This window comes from Nicotiana sylvestris, chromosome 4 (genome assembly GCF_000393655.2).
Source record: "Nicotiana sylvestris chromosome 4, ASM39365v2, whole genome shotgun sequence".
NCBI classification, from domain to species: Eukaryota; Viridiplantae; Streptophyta; class Magnoliopsida; order Solanales; family Solanaceae; genus Nicotiana; species Nicotiana sylvestris.
This window is the reverse complement of record NC_091060.1, coordinates 170,725,686-170,736,469: the sequence shown is the minus strand read 5'-3', so window position 1 is coordinate 170,736,469 and position 10,784 is coordinate 170,725,686. Positions and strand designations below refer to the sequence as shown.

General features: G+C 35.3%; 1 protein-coding gene across 1 annotated transcript; it reads left to right on the top strand.

Moving 5' to 3' along the window:
• Positions 1 to 404: 404 nt before the first annotated feature.
• LOC104215328 (uncharacterized) lies at positions 405 to 8,353 on the top strand. Its single transcript, XM_009765132.2, has 13 exons — positions 405 to 861; positions 1,584 to 1,726; positions 2,119 to 2,235; positions 2,492 to 2,606; positions 2,683 to 2,820; positions 3,706 to 3,801; positions 3,885 to 3,998; positions 4,200 to 4,268; positions 4,400 to 4,470; positions 4,550 to 4,643; positions 5,184 to 5,312; positions 5,436 to 5,525; positions 7,844 to 8,353. The coding sequence occupies exons 1-13, from the start codon at positions 490 to 492 to the stop codon at positions 7,934 to 7,936; spliced, it is 1,641 nt and encodes a 546-aa protein (XP_009763434.1). The 5' UTR covers positions 405 to 489; the 3' UTR covers positions 7,937 to 8,353.
• The last annotated feature ends 2,431 nt before the right edge of the window (positions 8,354 to 10,784 follow it).

Below are 10,784 nucleotides of genomic sequence, written 5' to 3'. Positions count from 1 at the left end.
TAACATCTAATATAACTTTTAATATGGTTAATATACGTGTTTTAAATAATTAACTTAAAAGTTCAACTTTTAATATAGTTTACTTTGCAAAATTATTGCTAAGAAAAGTATTTTTGTAAGTATAATTTTACTCAATAACTTTAATTTCCTAAATATTAGGAGTTCATACATTATTCAAATAAGGAAAAATTTAATAGTCATAATTTTAGTTGATTTTAAATAACTCAATTTTAGAAAAATAATTAAATAACTATTTTATCTAGTATGAACTATATTTTAATAGGGTAAAAAAAGACAACATTTAGCTTAAGTACCTTCGTGCTTTGATATAATATAGATAATGTGATGAAAATAAAATACATGGGGTTTTAGTCGAACAAAAATACATGACTTAAGATATTTGTGTTGAAAGTAGAATACGCCTAATATCCACAAAAAACCATTTTCCAACGGAACTTGATCTCAACTTTCCAGACGCTCACTCTGATCATGAGTTTATGCTTCTGCTCCAATTTGAAACCATCCATTCTATTTCCGGACTCCGATTTGCGATGGAATCCAACCCGTACCCGACCCGTTTCATTCACTAAGCTAAGGCAAACCAATTACAGTTTCATTAAGGCCGTCGGAGAAGAAATCGGAGTGCTATCGCCGGACGACAGCTTTTCGCTGCGTAATCCCGTAATTGAAGAGGAAACACCACCGGAGACTGAGGTTCATGAAGTAGAAAATGAAGTTGCTGCTAGTGTTGTGGATGAAGATAAAGCTCAAAGTTGGATTAAAAAGAGTGAGAACAAGGACCAACAAGTGGATGAGCTAGATGAAAATTCTAGTAGATTCAAGTTACTTAACGGAAAAGAGGTGAGTTAATTTGTTTTTTTTTTGAAATTCTATTATCCTCTGTTTTGTATTTAGAAGTTGAGTTCAGTGAGAATATCACATATAATTTTTTTTTTATCAAACACCTGGTGTACATCAAGTTTAGTATAAATTAACTCTAGGAAGAACATTAACCAAGGTGAGTTATGTTTTTTTTTTTAGTTTGAATAAATGAGTTTTAAAGTGTTTTATTTTAATACTCCATTTGAAGTTTGTTATAATAACTTTTACAAACGGATGCTACTCGTTTTATGTGGTAAAGTAAGTGAATAAGCATCAATGGATTTTAATTTTTATTTGTACGTCATTTTTACTTTTTGTGCAAAATTAACCAGGTATAGTGATAAAAGGTACATAGAAGGAATGATACATGTCGTGTATTTATTGGCATAGATAAGTTTTCAATAGAGTTCAAGTTCTATGTACTGACTTCGTATAAATATTTACAAGGTAATTACTAGTAAGTCTATTTAGTAGCATTGTATAATAAATGGTAAATAACCTGCTAAAACAGGTTATGTTACACTAGTGATGTAAAAGATTCATTACACTGCCTTCTCGATTTGGCAAATGACTTTTTTTTTCTTCTTTCTTTTTGTTGATTTTCCATAACAAAAGGCAGTTTTAGCAATGACAACCGAATTTTGTTGTGCACCATCTTTCTATTCTTTATCTCAATTTTCTGCTGATGGTTAAAACTTCAGGTTTTTGAAGAGAAAGCCTACCTAGTGGGTGTTTCATGCAGAGGTGATACAGAAGATTCATTTGGTATAGAGGAATCACTCAAGGAATTGGCCCAGCTGGCTGATACTGCTGGACTACTGGTTGTTGATTCTACATATCAGAAGTAAGTGTTGGTAATATAGTCATTTCTGATACACAGGCAATTTTTTGTATAACCTTAGCTTCATAAGTTCCTGGTCAGTGTAATACGTAGATTAAGGTGTGAATAGTTTATAGGTCCACTAATCGTAGAGCTCACTTTAACTGCATAGACATGTCATTTTAGAGCTTTTAAACTTGGAGTTATCACAAAAATATGATTACCTTGATTATGACGTGGGACGTAGGTTGTATAATCATTGCAAAATGTCTTCCAAATTATCTCATTTATTTATTCTCTTACAGTTAATGGGATGATGCTGTCTAAATTGAAGAGATAACATGATTTTTGTTTCTTGTTAAATTTCTCTCGAATTTATGTTACATATATGCAACTTACTCTTTCTTTTCTTCCAGGCTATCTTCTCCTAATCCGAGGACTTACATAGGGTCCGGAAAGGTTGCAGAGATCAAAACTGCTATTCGTGCATTTGATGTTGAGACCGTGATATTTGATGATGAACTTTCTCCAGGGTAGTTCTCAGCAAATTTTTGCCCATTTCTATTCTTACAAGGACAATACTGTTATATTCTGAAATTTTCTTATCTTAGATTAATTTAAAGAAAATTTTATCCCTGCAATGCTTTCAGTTTATGTAGATTTTCATCCCCACTGGCTACTTGATTTTTTTAAAATTGTTCGTGCTTCATCTGATTCTGTACTTGAAAAAAGGTGTAAATTCAACTTTTGGTTATCCATATGCTGATTGTTTTATGGTGCTCTTTTTAGACAATTGCGTAATCTGGAAAAGGCTTTTGGTGGGGATGTCAGAGTGTGTGATCGCACTGCTCTCATCCTGGATATTTTCAACCAGCGAGCGGCAACCCGTGAAGCGTCTTTACAGGTAAGTTCACTTTTATTTTTCGGTATTGCATCCTGAAAATGTTTGCACTTTTGCATTACCAGTTGAATTCTTTCAGGTATCATTGGCACAAATGGAATACCAATTACCACGGCTAACCCGTATGTGGACTCATCTTGAGCGTCAAGCTGGAGGACAGGTCAAGGGTATGGGTGAAAAACAAATTGAAGTAGACAAGAGAATTTTACGTACTCAGGTAAGCAATTTCTCTTATGATCATAAATTGTGTACATCTGTATTAGTGAGTAACTTCACACTGAACTAGAGTTAGATATTAACCCTCTATATTTATCAATTTGCGAATTGCTGATTTGTCAAATCTCTCATTAATTTTTCTGGACAATTGTAGAGATTGGTTATACGGAGAGTAATATTTTGATCATTGGTTCTCAAATCTTTTTTTTGTGCTTGTGATAGCTATCAATAGGTTACTTTTAGTGATATTTCTAGTGGCCTTTATGGCATGTTTTTGGCTTTCTCCAAATTTTAACAGCAAAATGCTTCCCGCAAGCACCACCTCACCAAATTTTTTAGAGAGATACTAAAATTCACAGATGCACTGCTGAAACTTCAATTGAGACACAGTTCTAGACTGTCTTCTACCCCTGTCAATGTAAAACATGTGTGTTAATGCTGAACTGAACTCTCGGTATTACTTTTCTTCTGCTTGTTGCTTATCTGTGTAACACAGCATTTGTGTTATCCAACCACTGCCAAATGTTAATGAGACTCTATGACTAGTGAAAGTCCTTGGCTTAGTTGCATGTGGTCTCTTGGAGATGACCTTGCTTTTATGAGTAAAATGAAAAAGTTAGTAGAGTGCATCCATCAATCATGATCATATTTCTTCTCTGCCAGCGTTCCTGACTCGTATTGGTAATTACGCGGGGATGTAGATGAACCTGCTTTTTCTTTTTATTTATAACCCTCTTTTATCATATTTTTATATTCCATATTGTTTTTGGATTTCTCTACTCTTTCTTTCGTGTTAAATAATGTGTAAATATTGGATACATTTCTTTTTCGGTTACTTTTACACCTTTCCATCACTAACTTCAGATATTACTATAATCTTTTGCAGATTGGTGTACTCAAGAAAGAGTTAGAATCTGTTCGGAAGCATCGCAAACAGTATAGGAACCGTCGTGTCTCTGTACCTGTCCCTGTTGTATCTTTGGTACAAAATGTGTTTCCCGTAGAATGTTTGTACACCATGCTGAAGAGAATGATAATTGATATATAAAGTGCTTATTGCTTTAGGTTGGATACACAAATGCTGGCAAAAGTACACTTCTTAACCGGTTGACTGGGGCCGATGTTCTTGCAGAAGACCGATTATTCGCAACACTTGATCCTACTACCAGAAGGGTGCAGGTGAGGATAATGACTGATGATTAATCCTGAAGACAGCTCAACTCATTGCTTGTACATGTTTCCTATATTTGGTGCCCGTTTGAAGCACATAAATTCCTCGTTGGCTGAAAATTATGTGCATCTGGATTTTTTCGGCATAATCAATATATTTAGTTATCTCTAAGGTTGTAATGTTTTGTGCTTGCCACTCTTCTGAGCCAGATGAAGAATGGGAAGGAATTTCTGCTTACAGATACTGTTGGCTTCATCCAAAAATTACCAACCACTCTGGTAAACCTTGCAACTTTGAACAAATAGCTCGTCTTTCATACATTCCCGTTGAAGACAAGTTTCAACGTTGGCTTACTAAAAAAGTTTTGATATAATGGAATTGGTCTTTTATTCTATTCTTCTTCCAATAGGTTGCAGCCTTTAGGGCAACACTCGAAGAAATCGCAGAGTCTTCAATTTTAGTGCATGTGGTGGACATCAGGTAAAGTTGATCTATCTGATATAATGAATTTTTAATACACATCAACATAAGCTCTTATCATCTTTGTCATCTTGTTTAGTCATCCACTAGCGGAGCTACAGATAGAAGCTGTGGAGAAAGTTCTCTCAGAACTGGATGCAGTATCAATTCCGAAGTTGATGGTGTGGAACAAGGTATTAGTGTTGCATGTCATTTAGTTTGAATACTGTTGTATTTGCAGTGAGCACTCTACTTCCTTTATCCAAAGCCATCTTGTTTTTGACTGACTTGTTCTTCGTCCAGCCAATCTCTTTGCTTGATTCTTGTGTTGAATCCTGCAATCCTTTCTGTTTCTACAATTCCCTGATAATGTTAAATGTTGACGGTTTATTGTCTGTCCAGTGTCGGCTGTTGTTTAGTGATGCTCACTGTACAAGATGTGTTGTTTGTTGTTTTAAATTTTTTTCTTCCTATAGCATATACCTTTTTGTCCTTTCCTAACTGACCTCAGTGCACGTTGAGAAAAGATAGCTTTTCCTAGCTAAACTAGATGTTCTAGGTCTGAATGTAATAGATGAGCATCTTGTGTGCATAAACTGAAACTGGTATCCTCTTCCCTTCCTTTCCATTTAACACAATAGCTATCCGCTTGCTGATAAAGATTGCTGGTTATGTGATCATCCTGACTTCTGAAGCTGAAATTACAACATAATCGTCTAACCATCTTTTGACAGGTTGATAAAGCTAGGGACCCTGAGAAAATCAAGTTGGAAGCCAAGACAAAAAACGATGTGGTCTGCGTTTCTGCTTTAACTGGTGAAGGTTTGGATGAATTCTGCAACGAAATCCAGAATAGACTAAAGGTGTATGACTTGTTTTATTTTCTCAAAAAGAAAAGGGCATATACTTTGCTGCCTAGCTAGGGGAAAATCTATATTTTCAGATAGGGCTTGATTGTGATGGATAGAGCTTTTCAATTTTGGCAGGATACAATGGTATGGGTGGAAGCTTTGATTCCATTCGATAAAGGGGAACTCCTCAGTACCATACATCATGTTGGAATGGTTGAGAGAACTGTAAGCCTCATATTCTTAGTAATTTAAAGTACTAGTCATTTCCATTTGTCTTTTCCCATTGCATTTAACCCCTCACTCATCCCACATGCACAGACACACTCTGCTTGTTTTTTTTCTTCTCTAAACTTTAAGGTAAGGTAAAGTGATGACCTCCCCCAGCCCTAAAGCTGTTCTCAATGTAGATTCTAGTCACTTATGCTTAATGCTGTCAGAGGCTCATTTAAAACGTGCTTAAGCCTTGAAGCTCAGAAAAGCTCATGGTGCTGCGCTTCAGTGAAAGAGGCAGGGCACCATAGGAGTATAGGGTGCGCCTCTTTGCCCATGAGGTCAATCTTGAATCGAGGGCACTAGAAAACAAAATATAATCTGCAAATAAGTGCATTAGTTGTTGAGGAAACCTTATAGATAAGTTTGTTTCTTTTTTGTTGAATTACATTACATTTTTATTTTTTTCCTTCATTGCACCTTTTTTTACAAAAGCCCGCACTTCAGTTGCGCTTTGCGCTTAAAGCCCTATTAGACCTGGAGCGTTTTTAGAGCTTTACGCCTTTCACAACACTGTTATGCTTAAGTTTGAAAATGTCATCGTTCTTGAAGTATATGGTTTTCTTTTTCGATATTATCACCATAAAGCTACCTTGGGATTGTGGCATGTTGTTGTATCACAATAACACTCACTCCATAGCGCTTTTAGGGGTTAATTTCACTGATGGTCACTCAACTATTTTTTGTCACTTAAAAGTAACTAAACTTTCACATTGTCACTTAAAAATAATTTTGGCTCAAACTCCTACCGTAAATATGACATGACATAACATTTAATGAGAAAAATCCAAAAATAAATGCCACATAAGCTTAAATGGACCATACCCACTTTAGATCCATTTCTCCCTTAATGTGATTTGACCCATAACCCAAATGGGTTTCAATAGGGGGAAAAACACACACCTAATAAAATTAGGTCTCGTAATTTTTTTGTGGGATTTTTATCGTACAAATACAATATTTCTTTTGTCTAAACAATTGCAATAGGTTGTATGTAAGTGCATGTTTTATGAAAATAGACTCTTATTAGTCTTATTATTATTCTTGTATGCTTAGATACATTAATATGTTATGTAAGATGAATACAATACTATTTTAATTTCACTAGAAAATTATAAATATGTTATGTGAGTTGGATACAGTAGTATTTTAACTTCAGTAGAGTTATAAAACGACTCGGATGGGGCATACAAACAAGATAAGAATTTTTTAGTATAGAATAATTATAATGGGCATTATGTAATAGAAAAGGCGAGAATTTTGTAGTATAGGATAATCATTTTAAACTAATGTGAAATTTAATTTTTTTTTAATTGAAAGCATTTGGGTTATGGGTCAAATCACATTAAGGAAGAAATGGATCTAAAGTGGGTATGATCCATTTAAGCTTATGTGGCATTTATTTTTGGATTTTTCTCATTAAATGTTATGCCATGTCATATTTATGGTAGGGGTTTGAGCCAAAATGACTTTTAAGTGACAATGTGAAAGTTTAGTTACTTTTAAGTGACAAAAAATAGTTGAGTGACTTTAGTAAAATTGAAACATAGTTGAGTGACCATCAGTGAAGTTAACCCGCGCTTTTAGGAACCTCGGGTGAGGTATCAGTTGAGTTTGCATGTGATTTCTAATATTGAAAAGCCAGTAAATTTTTGAAGATACAAAAGACAAGATAGGGAAAGAATTTACTTATAATTGATACTGATGTTTGTTAGTTACTTGTAAAGACTTCCACTTTCGGAAACAACCTCTCTACTTTCACAAGGTAGGGTAAGGTCTGCTTACACAGTACTCTCCCCAGACCCCACTTGTGGGTATGTTGTTGTAGTCCAAATCTGAGATTATGCTAAACTGCTAGGAGAACTTGTTTGCACTTCCATTCAGTTAGGAATTCCTTTTCCTTACCCCTCCCCTTCCACTTGCAACATCTTTCATTTAATGTTTTGGAATCTGAATAACTGAGTTCCCAGTTTTTATGCACAACTGATATGGGTCGAGCTCCTTTTCTTCCAATGGGCATAAATCTTCAAATAACAGCTATTACTGACCTGACATACAATTGGATGGCAAAATGGAATAGATGAGACAATTTATTCTACAGTATAAGCTCTAGGGTTCTGGTTATTGTCTGCCAATAGCCATGAACTACATGAGAAACTGATACGAGTAATATGTAGAGTACTTCGACAAAATGGTTACTAATGTTGCGTACTATCCCAGATTATAAAGATTAAAGACAGAATTTTCATCCTGTATTCTTTTTGATTTTATAGGAATACACTGAGAAAGGAACTCTGGTTAGAGCACATGTTCCCCTCCGATTTGCAAGGCTTCTAACTCCAATGAGGCAAATGTGTGTATCATAATTGCTTCATGTCACCAAAATACATATTCTTGAAGGGTTAAACAAGCGCACGAGTATGGCCAGCGTAAATTAAAGCTTATGTAGATTGTATTGAAACTCCAGCGCAAGGGTCTCCAGATTGTGGCGTCTGAAAAATATGCATAACAGCTCAGCACTAAACAGGAATTACTACAAGTCATCTATTCTCCTCGCATCAGCAGTCCGTTGACTGAAGAAAAACTGCAATCTTGTTCAAAGGAATTTATGCTAGACCGGTGTCCATTCTGTGTTCTGGTCTCACTAACTGCTGCTTCTGTACATAGAAATATATCATCACAGACTCACATGTAACTGCTTTCGAAGAAGGTTCCTTCTCCCCGTTGTACAAATTGACCAACTATTCCTAAAAAGTTGATCGCGTGATGCGTGCAGTTTGACCTGGTTTTTCTTTATAAACTGTAGGATTGGTTATTGATTATATTCAGAACATAGCAAAACTTTACATGTAGTAATTAATTAATTTCATGAGCTAATAGACTGTTAACTGATAACTTAAGAGAAAATCATCTTTATACAGAATCACATAATCATAAAAGGCCATCAAAAGCGTCATCTGCTTTGCCAATTTGCAATGCCCTCTCTGTAACATTACTGGACTCAATTCAGTAAATTGGACCTTGAGAAAAATTTCACAGTTCACTTAACGTCCTATATATTTCAGAGATATGTTAGAATTTTTTTTTTGTTTTGTTTGTATAATGTTAGTATGAGATGAGCATAAATGAAGCGGTATGTTCAGTGATTACTTATATCTTTGTCCCCAACTTGTTTGAAATTGTAACGTAATTTATTAAAATAATTGATCGCCGTGCATGTTTATACAAAAGCTCGAATCATTTTTAACATCTAGCTAGTTGCTTTGTTTTTGGGTGGCGTGGAGCAATATCAACTACGTCAAATATGGTTGAGAATTACTATTTGAATCAGTAAACAAGCCGTTACTTTATGTAATAACTCAATTTGGAAAGGAGACTCATGTAGTGATGAGGGCATCTATTAGATTACCAACAGTTCATGATACTTGCATTACATACAAAACTGCCTTAGCGGTTTGATCTTTATAAGAATGATGAATGAGCTGTTACTTCATTACTATTTTCCTTTTACATCTTTATTCTACCTACTTAGCTTTTAAGCTCATTTCGTCACTTTTTTTTATTTCATCACTTCTCTCATCTCACATCTTAATTCTATCTACTAAGCTTTTAGGCTCACCTCTTTTTTCTCTTGGGCAGATACCTATTCCTAGTGGCAATGTGTATGCCATAAACGATGCATTATCAGCAGAGGGTGCAACAGATGATTATGAGACTTGTCTAAGACATTTGGTTAAGAGCAAGATTGTAGACATTTCTGAGGCTACTCGATTTCCCAAATTTGATGTAATGCTATTGGGTATGGGTCCCGATGGGTGTCACACCTCCTTTTTGAGCGCCTACCCCGAGGGATAAATGCGCGAGGGAGTTTTTCCAATTTAAGTGACAATATTCGAAATGGGATTATTTATTTATTTAGAGTCGCCACTTGGGAAAGGTTTGACTTTTGGTGTCCCAAGTCACCGGTTTATCTTGAACCCCAAATCGAGGAAATTTTCGACTTTCCAAATGAAGTCTGCGAACCAGAAATTCTAAGTAAGGAATTCTGTTGACCCGAGGGAAGGTGTTAGGCACCCACGGATCCCGTGGTTCTAGCACGGTCGCTTAAATTGTTATAATGGCTAAATATTTGATTTTAATACATGTTATAACTTGTGTGCTTTTATTAAGTTTAAACCGCTTTTATTATTATTTTTTAATAGAATTGCAACGTCGTGAAAATGCATCTCGAACCACGTCGCAATCAATGCACCCGTGGTTGTTAATACATTCTGACTCCATTGAGATTTGGATTTGGGTCACATAAATGCGCACCCGAATTTAAGAATGTAATTTAATTAAAATCGCGCCTAAAGAGTCTAACGCGTTATTATCTTTGAGGAAGGCTGCGAAATTCGCTGAACGGCCCATCCCAAATTCTGAGTATTTTTAGTATATACATTTATGAGGGCCCCGCAGTTTGTGCATTTTATTGGGCGAGGTTCGACTCATTTTATTTTTAAAAGGGCAAGCCTAAAAGCAACTATGATTTTTATTTTTTGTTTTGTCTCTATCAAAAAAATCCTAATTTATTCACTAAGATTATCTAGAGCCATTATAATCGGGTTACATGAGATGCACCCCCGAAATTTAGAAATTAAGCATCACAACTACGTTACGGGAACCGTACCCGTAATCACAATGATTTATTAATTGCACCTAATCAACGAAACTTGATTAATAACATCTACCAATTCAAACAAATCTAGCTTTCATTTAGTGACTTGAGAAAATAATTCTAATCAAACACACATAAATCAAAACAAGAAACAAAAGAAACAATAGTAAAACATTTAAACAGATCTAAATCAAAACTGAAACATTCATCTAATGCAAACAAGAAATTAGAGGAAATGAACCTTTGATATGAATATTCTATCAATAGACTGAGAAGACAACCTTCTTCATGAAATGGATACAGCTCAACAATCGTTACTCCAAAACGAAATAAAGCCAAGCAAAACCATACGGACTAGAAGGAGACTCAAACGGAAACCCGGACTAGCGACTTTGACCGGCGACGAAAATCCAAACGCATCTGTTCCGATTTCTTTTAGCCAATTTCAGCAGATCTTTTGGCTCATTTTTGGTGGTGTTAGGGGTGGATTTTATGGCTGTTTGCAACAGGTTTTTGCTGCTATTTTAGAGGTCGTTTTGACTGAAGAAACGGAGCTA

Coding starts and splice junctions, on each gene's coding strand:
- LOC104215328 (XM_009765132.2), top strand. CDS start 490: ATGAGTTTATGCTTCTGCTCCAATTTGAAACCATCCATTCTATTTCCG. Junction 2,607..2,682: donor CCCGTGAAGCGTCTTTACAG/GTAAGTTCACTT, acceptor GAATTCTTTCAG/GTATCATTGGCACAAATGGA. Junction 4,471..4,549: donor GTGCATGTGGTGGACATCAG/GTAAAGTTGATC, acceptor CATCTTGTTTAG/TCATCCACTAGCGGAGCTAC.